The sequence below is a fragment of the Monodon monoceros genome, unplaced genomic scaffold, assembly GCF_005190385.1.
Source record: "Monodon monoceros isolate NGI ecotype Baffin Bay Population unplaced genomic scaffold, NGI_Narwhal_1 Super_Scaffold_18, whole genome shotgun sequence".
In the NCBI taxonomy this organism is placed as follows: Eukaryota; Metazoa; Chordata; class Mammalia; order Artiodactyla; family Monodontidae; genus Monodon; species Monodon monoceros.
In genome coordinates, this window is record NW_021703774.1 from 27,505,263 (window position 1) to 27,521,056 (window position 15,794).

Here is a 15,794-nt window from a genome sequence, read left to right on the forward strand (position 1 = left end):
TAACACCATAAAATACAGTGTTAAAATATATGAACTGCAATATGTACCAAAATTATAAAATTTGTTTCTCATCATCAGTGATTAAAGCCAGGATCATTGCTCTAGCCTCAATACCCACAACCCTGGTGACAGATTAGAATTCAAATCTTAATGATCAATTTACAATTAACAAGATAGAAGCGAAACAAATTAAACCAACCATTATATATAACGAGACCCAATGGACTCCCATTGTTCCTCTTAATTACAAAACGCAAATCACAAATATACAATGGGTAGTGTTAGACATCAATCCACGAACCTAGCAACCCAGACAGTGACAATGATAGAAAAGAAAGAGAAGCAAAACCATGCAGACCCCAGTTCTATGCTCTATATCCTTTTCTTTTTACTGGGGCAGAAGTGTTGAGAGGTGAAAACCTAGCACATGCTGGATCTCCATTCTGCAGCTGGCAGAGGCTCCCTTCCTAGCCGGTGCCCAGCCTCTCTGAGCTCTTCCCAGGCCACGTTTTAGATTGCACTGCAAACTGCACTGCAAACATTTTACTGCTGATTCATCTAAGTGCCTGGGGACAGGGAACACCTCCTTCACTTTGATAAAGAAAAATCACAGTTGCACCAAAGATATTTAAATATCTCCATTTACCAACTTCAGAAACAACCCTACCACTGTAATAAGCTCTCAGGGTCCTGGGAAATAAAGACAAAAGGGAGCTGAACTTTATGTGAGTTTCATCTAAAATCAGCCAGAATGTCTGCCTAGTGCCAATTAAAAGCAAAATGGAATTACTTGTCTGATGCTCAAAAACAAGCTATATAAAATGCATGGAATTGGCAGTTCACTTTTAGTTTTAAAATGGGATGTGCCATTCACAAACCCTGGGGTTACAGACACCACCCGAGCAGTGTGGAAGGCATACTGTGCAGGAAGTACCGGCTTTTCACTGTGGAGGGCTTGCAGACAGCAGAAGCAATAGGCACAGCCATAATGCGACTTACATCTACTTGGGGAGAAACACATACAACAGGACACACACACGGAGGAGCCATTTCTAAACACTTTCATAAAGCAGCCTAGCATGAGGATGGGATAGAGAGTAAGAGTGTCTGGGATTGGTGCTCCCAGATTGTCAGCTTTCCCAGTGATTCTTCAGGGGCTCTAGTCAGAGGACTAGATCTGTGAGTTAAAAAAAAAAACAAAAAAAAAAACGTATTTTAAATGGTATGAATCCGTTTATTTAGTATGGGATTTTGAATAACATGAAACTCTTAGACAAAAAAAAAATGTTTAAATTGTTAGTCAACATGAAATAAATACACTTACTTTCAGGAAAAATTTTACTGCAGTACTCTGAGGAAAACCTGGATTAAAATTACCATATGGCCTAAATAATTATTTTGGAGACTGTGCTTTCACAATGACAACAGTTTAGAAAGCTCAGAAAACTTCAGGATTTCCTCACTTCAAAGCACAGGGGGAATTATTTATCCTAAAAGTTTAGTAGAGGGTATGTAGAGGCTCACTCCTGGAGGGCTTCTACAAGACTTAATAAATGTATAGCTTTACTTTAAAAGAAACACTCTGAGCCCTTCAAGTTTTATAGGTGTTTTCAAAGCAAAGGTAATATCAAAATGGAGTGTCTTTCATGTAGGAAGCCAGAGTGAAATGAGAAATTAAGAGTAAACAAATGAACAACCCCCCCACCACCAAATCACAATTTATCCTATTTATAATGCTAATTTCTTGTGAGACACACAAAATGTACATTTTGTAAATTTTAGGGGCACTTAAAAGTTTTAACAGTAATAAGTTACAACTTATCTAGTCTTTATTATTTGCTAGGTTTTAGTTTTGGATCCACTTATAAAGTTACAGTAGATGCCTATTTTAACTCTTCAGACTTACAAGACGAGGTACCAGAGCAGGAGCTGAAACACAACCAAATCCACATTTTCCTGATCCTGCATTGCCTTCAGAAAGGTTTTCCACTGTGGTATAGACTTTATGTCTGTCAGAGAATTATGGCACTCAGACTCTGGCCAAGACATTAGTAGCTAGGTGAAGTGATATCCTAATTGCCAGTCAAGACCCTTAAAATGATACCATCAATGACAGCAATAGCACCTACTGTATACTTCTATGGGTCAAGCATGGTGTTAGGTGCTATGTATATGTGTGTACCTATATACATCTCTCTAAATTACTAATTCCCACCATAAACCTGCAACATAGTTTTTAAAAGGTTTTTACAGATGGAGAAGCTGAGGTCTGGAGAAATTAAGCAATGTATGCAAGGTTATGAAGCTAAGTGTCAGAGCAAGATTCAAATCTTGTTCCTTCTGAATTCCAAAGTGTTTTTTACTGCACACTGCCTGTCATCAACAAAGGAATAGTCTGGAACCAGAGTCAGATCAGGATACAGGGGGTAGTAGCACCATGCTCGTTTGTTTCATTCATTCATTCAGTAAATATGTATCAGGTGCCAGCTGTGTATCAGACATAAAGGAACACATTCAATTTACAAAGTAGCAGTCAGGAGCTAGAATCAGAAGTGAGAGGAGTTGAAGAGAAGAGAGGCTGAGGTTCAAGTTCACTAGACTAGTACAGGGTAAATTGATAGACCTAGAGCAGGGGAAAGAAGGCCTCAGGGCACATGGCACAGGTTAACCCAGGCTCACAGGTTAACCCTCACATGCCAAGTATGCTTACTTCTCCATGGAAATATAAAGATTAATTTTTCTTTCCTAAACTTTCCCATTGTAACTACTTTGGCCTGGATTTTCTTTAGTAGTAGATATAAAATAATTATACTTATTGTAAGAAAGATCATAGGCTTTGGAACCAGAAATGTCTAAGTTAGAATTCTAGTGCTCCTACTTACTAGCTATTTAAACACTCTGAGTATTGGTTTCCTCCTCTGTAAAAGAAGATAACAATTCATGTCTCAAGCTGTTGTGAGAATTAAATAATATATAGCAAGCATATAGCTTCTCTTTCTCTTTTATACACTTCCATTTCCTCAATTATGTCTCCTTAGACAGCAAGATAATTAATCAATAATCAACCCCAAAGCAATCTTAAGATAACACAATCTTTTAAGACCCAATTCAAAATAATTTTTGCTTAAGTTATTAATCTAGTTTGTTTATATCTATGTGAGGTAAATCAAATATTTCTAGTTAGGAATACCTCCTGTTGATATATTATGAGGGTCTCTTCCACGGCAAAAATATTTGGGTTTCCTTGTCAAATTTCCTGAAAATACTGGGTATTTTGGTACCCTAAGCCTTTTCCCATCCCAAACAAGATACTTAATTAGTATTCGCTAAGAAGGTACATGTTCAGAGCACATTCTGGGTGGTTATAGGAGCTTCTGCCTTCCTGTGAGCAGAAAGAATTGGAGTCATAAGCCCCCTGATTTTCAAAAAAATTCAGGGATGGGGATTCCATAAGGTAAGCCAGCTTATTGATGCAGGAACCCAAGATAGGGCTCAGAGTGATCAGACATGCTCTGACCCTCCTAGAAATTCTTTCTGAATAATAAACCTAAGTCAGTAGTTGGTTTGCTGAGCCCTATTGCTTGTTCTTTGATGATCTAAGTGAGTTTCAGAAAAGTATGCAAGAGAAGATACACAGATTATTTTCCCATTAGGTTATACTGTAATGCGACATTTTATACCTAGCTAGTTAAATGAATGATTTCTTTTGAGTTCAAGTCAAAGTGACTCTGTTCAACATCATTCATTTACAAGAGGAAACCACAGTTCAAGCAGGTCAAATAAATTTGTCCAAGATTACACAGCTACTGTCAGAGCTAAGACGAGAACTCAGGCTTCTTAGAATTTAGAATATAAGTAATTCATTTATTGAGATAATGTGATTAGAAAATGTACAGAAAAAAATTCATTAAGAACCCAATCAGTGGATTTATAAAAGAGCATGTACCTACAAAATCAATGATGGCTATTTTATTAAAATAAAACAATTTTAGGAGAAAGAAAAGATGGTTTTGGTTTATTTCAAAGTATCATCTACTTTTATTTTTATACATTCATATTTTATCCATTATCATTTGCCTTAAAGATAGCTTTTATGTGTTCATGGAGAACTATGATAATAGACTAAAATATGTTAGCTGTGTTAAAATATGACTTTAGAACTGCTTGATTTATCTGCATCCTTTATTAAAAGGATGCCATCTTGACCTTTGTGCTCTGAAATTTCATAGTTTTCCATTCTGAACATTAAAAAAGTCAAATTATAGTATGGATACCTAATTATGAAAAAACATCAAGGTGTCTGTATGGATAATTAAGAAAATTCTCATAGAGAGAAAATGTTTTTTACAGGAAATATGTCAATACATATCTAATTTTGACATTAGACTATAAAATAGTGGAAGTACTGTCTTTTAAGAAAAAAATTACAGTATTCATATAAACAGTGCTCTGAAACTATTGTATTATATTACCCACCTGCTTTTCTGAGAGATTTGTTCCAGTTTCTTGGCTAATGTGCAGCACTCTTCCTTTAACTTTGTCAGAAATGAATTCTGGGAGGTCAGCAATGAATACTGTTCATTTTCTAGAAATAACAATAACCCCCCCCCAGGCAACATAAGATGTTTATGGTTGTAGCTCTGCAGTGCTTCCACATGTATAGTGGTAAAAGTGCTAAGACAACCACACTTTTCCTATAAGACGCTAGATCACTTTTACAGTCCTAGGTCAAAGGAATGCTCATCTGGCAAGACACTAAATCTTGTGAGACATTTATTTCCCTAATAATTACACAACAGAAACATTTCTGATCATATCAGCTCTGTGTAATTTTTCACATGTTAATAAATTGTCAAATACCTCAAGTGGAGTCATAGATGCTTATATCTTTGTAATATGCAATATATTTTTATTTTGATAATTCTACTATAAACAGTGTCAAATTTATCACAACCAGATAATTCAAAACTAAAATAATTGAGGAACTCTTTCTACACTGTAATTCATGCTTTATGTTTCATATCTGCTCACATATTTCACTACTCCCATCTTGCATATTCTTCTCTAATCATAAAAGAAAAATACATAACTTTTCTTATTTTATTGGAAATAAATAATTTTCCCCATCTATTTAGTGTGAGCTTCAATGAAGAGCTGATCAAAGAAACTGAAGAGAGTATGTATTTTTGTGCAAAACAAAAGGAAGTATTCTCATGGTGGTTCAGTTAATACTCTTATCTAGCACTCAGAGATATTGCCCAAGACTCCTTGATCACCGGCATCCTGATAGTAGTGGAGGCAAACAATAATTCATCCTGTAATCTTCTCCTTTTGTTTTTAGTGGAAAAACAACTACCAAGCCTGGAGAATTTTCATTTCTTCTGGCCAAACACTGTGAGAAGAAAATCTCTACTGAAAGTGATGGAGTGAATTATGTGGATCAATATGACATTTGCCTCTTTATTAGCAAACAGATTATTTAATGAATTTTACATTAGCAATTTTTCACTTACAGGATAAGCAACCATTTATTACCATGTCATCAAATATAGTATACATCAAATCACATGAAAATTATCTTTAGGTGAAAGGTTTAACAGGCCCTTTCTTTTCAGTTTTAGACAATGACTGACAAAAAAGCATATAGCATACAAAGCAAAATAAATCAAGGCACTAAAAATTAATCAACATTTTTCTGGAAGAAACAGGATCAATTAAACTTTTGTTTTAATAGTACAATCAGCTTGGTGTATGTGGTGTGGAATTATAATGACTGACACTGTCTTGTTTTGACTAACACTGTCTGTGAACACACAACTCAAAAAGTGAAAGGAACTACATAATGCTCCGACTGAACAAATCAAACTGCCTATTTTCAAAGTGCATTTTACTTTCAAATTAAAGGTAAAGAGTTACTGGCCAACTCAGTCTGCAGAATAGTGCCAATGTGATGAAAGATGGCAATTTTTAGCCAAGCTGCCAGCTGTGGTCAATGCCTTGTATTAGTGAATTTTAACAGCAGTTGTGAGAACTTGAAGAATGCAAAGGATTAAACATCACTCTAGACTGGGTTGGGGGAGGTGGGGAAATCATACAAATGCTAAAAATGTTCGAAGCTGCAAAGATTAAATAAAGGAACATATCAATTTGGAGCCACTGAATTACATCCAGCTGCGACAGTGAATTAAGAACCGATTAATGGCTAAAGCTTTTCTCCAGTTTGGATGCTGAAGCAAACTCATTAGGCTTTTAGAGTAGCTATAATGTGTGTACTGTGGGAACTGTTCAATGCTATTCAGGAGGCTCTAACTGTAAGCTCAGAGCATTTCCCGCAGAGCTTCTGATGCTATTTTCTTTATATAACATGTGTGCCTGAAAACCCAGCCAAAAACAAGCCCTTTGTTTTTCTACTTTGTTGTGGTCTCTCTCAGCTTTACGTTTCTTGAACACAGGTAAATAAACTCATAATCCAGATGGTGCAACAGATGTGAGAGCAGCACTCTGAAATCAACAGACAGTGGGCAATACTTTCCATTTTCTCTTTTAAACGCTAACTAATATGTAATTCGGAATCTCCGGTGTAGTTAGCATCTGCTCCCTTCGGCCAGCCAAAGGTTACAGGTGTTCCTGATGTCATTTCACAGTAAGGCGTGGGCCTGGCTTGTGAGCAAGTGCCCAGGCTCTAATCTTTCCCTACCACCTACCAGTTTTGTCATGCTGGGCTTCCATTTGCTGTATCTTCTGTGTCAGCTCCTGCTCTCTTTGCTGGGCCTGAAGGGCTTGGGCCTTTGCATCGTTGCTAAAGCTCTGCTGAATGCTATCTTTTTCCAGCCTACAAGGCAGAGAGGAGACAGACAGAAATTTAAACTACAGATGCACTAATCCCCATCATTTCCCCTACAGACCACAGAGAGCTGATACGTAGTAAATTGTTAAGCATAAGTAGACAACAGTCTTTCTACAGACTCCCCCTTACTTTAGGCAGAAACTCCAAAGGACATTTCATACAATGTTAAATACTTGCCATAAATCTAAATTGACTAAAGTAAGCAACTTTAAAAATCAAAAAATCATGACAACTGAATAATGCTATTTTGTAACTTTAAAACACAAACACCATTCTCTATAATATTCTCAATGTTACGTACCGCCAATTAATCTTTTTTTTTTTTTTTGCGGTACGCGGTCCTCTCACTATTGTGGCCTCTCCCGTTGCGGAGCACAGGCTCCGGACCCACAGGCTCAGCGGCCATGGCTCACAGGCCTAGCCGCTCCGCGGCACGTGGGATCTTCCCAGACCAGGGCACGAAAGGCGGACTCTCAACCACTGCGCCACCAGGGAAGCCCATCTTTTTTCTTTTGAATGGTCAATATTTCCTAAAGATCCTGAAGTTACAGGAAGAGCATGACTCAATACACCCAAAACTTAAATTCTTGAAACTAAGTTTTGTAGATAACCTCTGCTTTTCCTCCCAAGCTTAAAACGGAATCTCAAATATAATGTAGGAGATTCTATCTGGAGGCAAGTAAATGATTCTGCAGTACCACATGCATGTTTTCATTAAATATTTTCACACATTAGGCCATGTAATGTGAATATAAATATGAAAATAAAAAACCTCTCCCAGCACTTCATAATAAGATCCCTTTTGGGTCACACTGAAAGAAACTGCAGGATGAGAAGCTTCTGTAGTCAAAGACGATGTATCTCACCCCACTGTGACTGGATATTGACCAGTGGGATGGGTCAATATCCAATCACAGTGGCTCCTAAAGAGAGAAACTTCCTAAACAATTAGAACCTGAAGAATGCAAAGGACCTCATCACTGGCACCACTGTGGATAATGACAATGTGTGTGAGCACACACACATACACACAAACACACACACACTCACACATACACACATTAGGTTGGTTCTTTATTCTCTAAATATGGGTAAGTGATATAAAAGTTTCCTTCAATTAACTGGCTTAGTTATTTCTAACTCCTAATCTTCTTGTGGGCATTTCTCATCCATGCTGCTTTACTTTACTAATTGAGATATTTACTGTCTTGTCTTGCCAAACTAAAAATAAACAATTCCATAAAGCTATCACTACTAGTCTATGTACTGCTGTGGAACTTCAAATCACTGGCTTCTAATCATAAAGCAACATAAGGAAAGTCTGTATTGTAATAGGTCAATGAATGTGGTAATGTTGTAGTACAAAATTCCAGAATGAAAATACACCCACATCTCAATCAAATGGATCATCAGGGGGCCACGCTAAATGTGAAATAAGGTCCCTTCTGGTACTTCTAGTAACAACACCCCGTGGACTTGCTCCAAGGTCTTGCCTCACACTCAGTTCCAAACTGGTATACAGCAACACATGGATGGTCCGTCGAGGCCACTTTTTGCCTCCCCAGTCATACCACATATTTTCTGGCCATGGAAATCTGCACATGTCTCAGCGTGGTTTTTTTTGTTTTTTTTGTTTATTTGTTTGTTTCTTTCTTTGCGGTACGCGGGCCTCTCACTGTTGTGGCCTCTCCCGTTGCGAAGCACAGGCTCCAGACGCGCAGGCTCAGTGGCAATGGCTCACGGGCCCAGCCACTCCGCGGCATGTGGGATCTTCCCAGACCGGGACACGAACCCGTGTCCCCTGCATCAGCAGGTGGACTTTCAACCACTGCGCCACCAGGGAAGCCCGTCTCTGCGTTTTGCTGGGATGTTTTTTTACCCCCCCCACCTCACCCCTCTCTGCCTCCCACCACCCCGTCACCCCTGCTCAATGTATACTGCTCCTTTAGGACCTGGTCAAAATTCCCCTCCTCTCTTTCTCCTCTCTCCTAAATTAACTGTTCTTTCTACAGTGACATCAGTATATGTTGTGTATGTATGCATCCTACGAAGATAGCATTTATCACACTTTGGTTATTGGTTTACTTGTCTGTCCCTTTCTGCCATCTTTGTCTCTCTATACCATGAGCCCAGCTCAGTACATGGCACACAGGAAGAGGGCAGTGAATGTTTAATGAACGGATGTTCTTATATACTTGCCATAGGGGAAAGAAGGCTGCAGTCTTTAAGTGAAGCTGCAGAATCTGCTCAAGTCTTATATGAGGAGGCAAAAACTTTCCAGACGTGAAAAAAAAGAGAGAAGAGTGTATGGAAGAGAACGGCTCTAATGGTGTTGCCAGATGGAGATGCTGCCGCTGAAGGGGTTAGCTTGAAGAGAGCACTGCAGATTCTTTCACTGAGTAACCATCCCCGAGACAGAACCCTAGCTAGAGCAGGGGATATAGGTCGGGAGACCTAGGACTCTGAGATCCCCAGTAATCAGGTGACCAAAAAATGCATTGTTCAAAACCAATACCCATTTGAGAGTGAAAATGGGCATTATTATTAATAATAAGTAATTATACCAAAACAAACAGTCATAACTGGGACTACCCTTTGTAAACTGGGGTTTATGGTTCACTTACACAAAGGGGTTGCCAGTCTCACCAGTAATTTTCAGAATGAGGAACCTAATTACTGATCTCCTAACTTTACTAGAGAAAAGAACTACTGTCTTATTGTAGTTCTCCTTATAAAACAATTTAAAAGAATGTTCTACCAACAAATGTTGTTACACATCAACTTTTGTTTCTTGAATCCTTGCCCAACTTTTACTCTGTTTAAGAAACTACACATTTCATTTTCAATTGCATAAAAACACGACATATTTTTGCTTTCCTACCTTCTTTATATACCCCTTTCCTTCTATGTTGCCCTCTCACCTTGCAGGTTCTTTCTGACTTAGCAGGTTTTTTATAAAACCTTAACATTTTAGAACTGAGAAGGAATCTCAAATTTGTTTAATCAAATCCTCTCACATTATAGTTGGAAAAAGAAAAAAAAGGAGGGTCATAAAGAATTAGAAATCTGCTCAAAGGTTACTGTAAATGCTGTAAAGGCAGAGGTGGGATTTGCAATATTTTGATTTAGGAAACTTATTTTATAACACCCTACAGGTAATGCAATAATGGGTTGAAAGAATTAATAAAAATCACTTAGTTATCCAAGGAAGTGATCAATTCATTTAATATTTAACATAACTCTGAAAGACGCTCTGTTAGGCACAGGTCAAACAAAGATACATAAATATGGCATAGTCATTGTCCCAATAGGGGATTCAAAATGGCCAAAATAGAAGGTAAAAGGTGAAATATACCACAAGAAAGGTACTAGGGAATAAAACTACTAAAGCATAGAAAAATAAGTCAATTCCAGCTGGGTGTGAGAGCCTTGTAAAGGATAGCTGGGCCAGGCTTCCCCAAATGGTTTTCATTCAGTTCTTACTCAAAATATTGATGATCTCACTTAATCAAACTTATAGTTACCATACTTTACAAATTGGAATAAAAGCAATGGCAGTAAAGAAGAATTTCTTGGTTGTTATTAAAATAAGGCTGAAAGATGTATTCATAATAGCTAAAACCTGGAAACAACCTAAATATCCATTAACTGCTAAATAGATAAACAAATCGTGGTATAGCCTTACAATGGAATACTAGCAATAGTAGTAATAAAATAGTAATAAAAAGCCATTGTTACATATGACACCTAGGTAAATCTCAAAGACAGTATGCTTAAAGAAGCCAGGTACCAAAGACATATTTTATGATTTCATTTACATGAAATTCTAGAAAAGTAAACAATAGAGTGACTGGTCAGTGTTTCCAGGACCTGGAGGTAGGGAATGGGCATGAGGGAACTTTGGGGTTGATAGAAATGTTCTATATCATGGTTATGATGGTTCTGTAACTATGTACATTTGTCAAAACACATTTAATTGCAAACTCAAAATTGGTGATTTTTATTATATTTAAATTTACCTCAGTAGAGCTGACTTTAAAAAGGAGCAAACGTATTAGAATAGGAACATCCACCTTTTTCTCCAAGTTATCCACGTCACCTGTGGCAACACATGGGCGTGTGGGCCATGTCGATGTTTACTTGATAACAATTGAGAGTTAAAAGGAGGGAACAAGTACTGGGTAGGCCTCAAACACAGACTAAGCACACATTGAGGTTTAGTCTCTCCTTTTTTCCGATTATAATTCTGGTTGATTATATTTTCTAAAATGTCATTTACCATCCCATTTAAAAAATGGGATTGAAGAATTAACTATACATTTCTAATCCTCAACTTTTCCATATCATTTATTATTTTAAATCTTGCTATTTAGAAAAATACATGTCATAGAGCAAAGATGATTAATTAGATTTTTTTTAAGTACATTTAAAATTTTACTACTACATTAAAGGACTAAAAGTTTCTGATGATCCTAAAATTCACCAGTGAGTGCGGCACGGAAATGATGAAAGCCTCAAGTCTAACCTGAGGACAAGGACGTGGTGTTGCCAGTGATTTGAGGCACCAATCCTGTCCGCCATGTTTCTATTCACCTTTTTACTAGTGACTGAAGTGCTAGTATTAGACATACAACCCTTTTGGTTAAAAGGTGTTTCCTTTTTAAAGTAAAATATAGAGAGCTTTGTGACAGTAGCATATTGGTGTAACAAAATGTATGAGACCATTTATAACATACTTACTAGCTGAGAGCCATTCTTGATGGAATTACAGAGAGAAGCAGCAGGGAGGTGCGGGGTGCTATTGTGAGTTAAGAAACATGATGTTGGGCTTCCCTGGTGGTGCAGTGGTTGAGAGTCCACCTGCCGATGCAGGGGACATGGGTTCGTGCCCCGGTCCGGGAAGATCCCACATGCCGCGGAGTGGCTGGGCCCGTGAGCCATGGCTGCTGAGCCTGCGCGTCCGGAGCCTGTGCTCCGCAACAGGAAAGGCCACAACAGTGAGAGGCCCGTGTACCGCAAAAAACAAAAACAAAAACAAAAAAAAACCATGATGTCCACTTGTCCCAATAATAGTGATATTATCTTTGATCACTTGGTTGATGTTACTGGTGTGCTGGAAAATGTTTAATAATTGATTTGGGGAGGTATCCCTCATTTGTAGTGTTTACCAATTTTCATTGTAAATACTTCTACCAGGTCCTATTTTAATAATATGATATTATCTATTATTCTTGTGCACTTCTTGGCTTCCTATTCCTAAGATGTTCCAGTTTCATCTTGTACTGTCCTTTACCAGTCTTGGAATCAGCATTTGCTCAAGGAGCTCTTGTGCCTTTTGGTGGAGAATGGTATTTAGAAATCAAGATCTGTCACTAGGTGGTACTCACTGTTACTGACAAGTCTTGGCTTCTAGGTCACCTTAGTAGACAGAGCCATTATATGAATATACATATGAATATATAAATATAAATATGAATATTTGTCTATACATCTTTATGTGAATGTATACATACACATTCAAATCGATGTCTCTAATTCCAATCCAATAACATCAATAGAACCTAGTCTTCCCTTTTCCCTAAGTGTAACATTATTCCTCAACAGTGAGAAACTTGGAATCCATTCTTTAACATACTCATTTTCTCAAACTTGGTATACACAGAAGTGCTTTCTAAGTTGCTAATCTACTATGGAAATCAAATCTATGAGTAACTAGAATTAAATATTTCCTTATAGCTTTTAGTTTTGCTTTTTTAAAAATTGAACTATAGTTGATTTACAATATTGTGTTAGTTCAGGTGTACAGTCAAGTGATTCAGATTCTTTTCCATTATAGGTTATTACAAGATATTGAACATAGTTCCCTGTGCTATACAGTAAATCCTTGTTTTCATCTATTTTATATGTAGCAGTGTCTATTAATGCTTTTTTTTAAAGCATACACACCATTTTTCACTTGATTCTTTTTGTGTTCTGGGAAAACCACATCTTAAGAGGCAATGGAGGGACTTCCCTGGTGGCACAGTGGTTATGAATCTGCCTGCCAATGCAGGGGACATGGGTTCAATCCCTGGTCCGGGAAGATCCCACATGCCACAGAGCAACTAAGCCTGTGCGCCACAACTACTGAGCCCGTGCGCCACAACTACTGAAGCTCGTGCACCACAACTACTGAGCCCACGTGCTGCAACTACTGAAGCCCGCATGCCTAGAGCCTGTGCTCCGCAACAAGAGAAGCCATTGCAATGAGAAGCCTGCACACTGCAACGAAGAGTAGCCCTCGCTTGCCTCAACTAGAGAAAGCCCCCACAAAGCAACAAAGACCCAATGCAGCCAAAATAATAATAATAATAAATTAAAAAATAAAAATAAAAAAAGAGGCAATGGGGTACAGTAGAAAACTCACAGAGATAGAGGATCCAAGTATAGTATCTACCTCCTGATTACCTATGTGATCAAGAACAAGTAACTTAATTCTTCTAATCCAGGGGTTCTTCCTGAAAATAGGGCAGGAAAAAAGCCTACTTTAAGGGTTAATAATTTTAGTAATCTATTATTTACTAACGTTTAGCATAAGCTAAGCTCTTTACATGTATTCTTTTATTTAATCTCAAACAACCCTAAGACGTAGGTTCTCTTATTATCCTCACTTTATAAATGAGGAAACTGAGGTCTAGAGAGGGTGTACAATTTGTTCAAAGTCCCCCAGTTATTAAGGGACATAGCCAGGAAATTCAGGCGTACCTGAATCTAAAGTCCATAGTATGAATCTCTATGCTTCAATATCTTACTCTGTCAGGGATGCAGAGAAATGAGATAAAGGATGACAAGAGTCTTATTTCAATTAGCCGTGTGTGTGTGTGTGTCATTTACTACCCATATTATCCATCTTGATAGCCAATCCCAAGCTAGTCCTCGTTCTCCTTTCCCATTTGTCCCATATGTTATTGGAACACTTCCTCCTACAATGACACCATCAATTAGTTGTATCCTCCTTAAAGAAATATATTGACTTTTGCAAAAACATTAAAAGGCACATAAATACATCTCCTGCCTCAAGCTTATCACAGACTCCCAGGAAAGATAAGACGTGCACATCTTAATTGGAATGTAAGTGCCTGAAGAACAGAGACCTTTGTTTTGCTCACTAATTTATTCCAAGAGCCTGGAATGGTGCGTGGAATACAGTTGTGCAGCCAACAAATATTTGATGAATGAATGAACGAGTGAATGAATGAATGAACAACTGTTAAGGGACAGAAAATACTAAGTATCCTTACAGGTTTAAGGATCCTCCTACCTACTGATTAGAAGAAGAGAATGGGATAAAATAATCTCTATTTTGGCCAATAATTTAATTTAGTTTTATTATTGTTATTGATAATTACAACAAAATAAAAACAAAGTAAAATTAGTAGAGAGAATGATATCTTCCATGTTTGAGAAGAACCAAAATCCTGTACCTGTTTACTATTAACAAGGACTATGTTCTCATATTTGAGCAAATGTAGAAATACAGGGATGAAACAAATAGGGAAAGGAAAATACAAGACGGCTAGGATTCAGTAATCCCTACTTCCTCAAGTATGCAAAAAACTTCATGGCATTATACATATTTCCTAGAGGAAATTATCTCTATTTTCTTCCCTGCAAAGTATATCAGAATTTTAAGTACAATGTTGGAAGTTGAGTTATCAGATCAGAGTGTGAGTCACTTCTAGGAAAGGAAGCAGAAACGAAGGAGGTCAACTTCTTTCAAAGGAGTAAACACAAAAGAAAGGAAATAATTCACAGAAACTTCCTAAAAATATTTTTCCCTCCAAAAATGTTCTCTTACAGTATCTCCAAAATAATTTGAAAATTCTAACCTTCAAGGCCAAGGATGTGTGCTAGACTCTATATTGCCAGCTTCTATTACACCTCCTGAATAACTCACATTTACTTAAGACAAAACCCACAGACTTTTACCATCTCAACATCTTCCAGTGTCTGTGCTTTCTATTTTACAAAGCACAGTCAGATGCACTGACCTCTTTATTCTTCTTTTTTTTTTTTTTTTTTTTTTCTCGGTATGCGGGCCTCTCACTGTTGCGGCCTCTCCCGTTGCGGAGCACAGGCTCCCGACGCGCAGGCTCAGCGGCCATGGCTCACGGGCCCAGCCGCTCCGCGGCATGTGGGATCTTCCCGGACCGGGGCATGAACCCGTGTCCCCTGCATCGGCAGGCGGACTCTCAACCACTGCGCCACCAGGGAAGCCCTCTTTATTCTTCTTAATAGTTCTGTAAGGCATGGAGATGGAGCAGATATCCTTGTTTGACAGATGAAGTATCTCAAGCTCAGAGAATGAAGAGATTTGCTCAACACTGCACAGCTACTAGTAAGTTTGGTGTCCTTTCCATTCCATGGCATTGCCTTACATGAGGAGTTTAGTAAAATTCTATTGCTCATCCAATTCAACAAATACTTAAACACCAGTTTGTGCCAGGCACAAAAGTGTGGGGATGCATCAGTATACAAGATACAGACCATGACCATCCCCTCGAAGAGTTCATGGTCTAGTGAAGAAAACAGACAAGAAAAAACAATTAAAATAGGTAAATAATAAAATGGAGCTAAATTCCTGCTATCATAGAGTGGATAGGACAGGAGTTGGGGAGTAGCTAGGCACAGTGAGGGAGGATTTCAGGAAGCTTAAAATATTAGAGGCTTAAAATGAGTAGTCATTAGCCATATAAAGAAAGAGAGGAATATCGTTACAAGTGAAGTGGACAACTGGTGCAAAGGCCCAGGGAAGAGAGAGAATCAGGTGCCTTTGGAAAACTGAAAACAGTTTTGGCACGAGTGGAGGGTGGAATATATGTGTTGTGGGGTAGAAGCGAGCAGTTGGTGGAGGGGAGACTGAAGAAAGATGAGACTGGAGATGTAGGCAGGAGCCAGAACATGAAGC

At 38.1% G+C, this 15,794-nt stretch overlaps 1 protein-coding gene across 7 annotated transcripts in view; it reads right to left on the reverse strand.

Moving 5' to 3' along the window:
* Positions 1-15,794, reverse strand: part of SDCCAG8 (serologically defined colon cancer antigen 8) — a 259,213-nt gene that overhangs the window by 87,313 nt on the left and 156,106 nt on the right. For 6 of the 7 annotated variants that reach the window (XM_029227094.1, XM_029227092.1, XM_029227090.1 and 3 more), the window contains 2 exons: positions 6,705-6,832; positions 4,477-4,585 (listed from right to left, as the gene is read on the reverse strand). In XM_029227094.1, coding sequence (XP_029082927.1) covers positions 4,477-4,585; positions 6,705-6,832 — 237 coding nt within the window. The remainder of the gene's footprint in view (positions 1-4,476; positions 4,586-6,704; positions 6,833-15,794) is intronic. The other variant, XM_029227098.1, reaches the window with a different exon arrangement.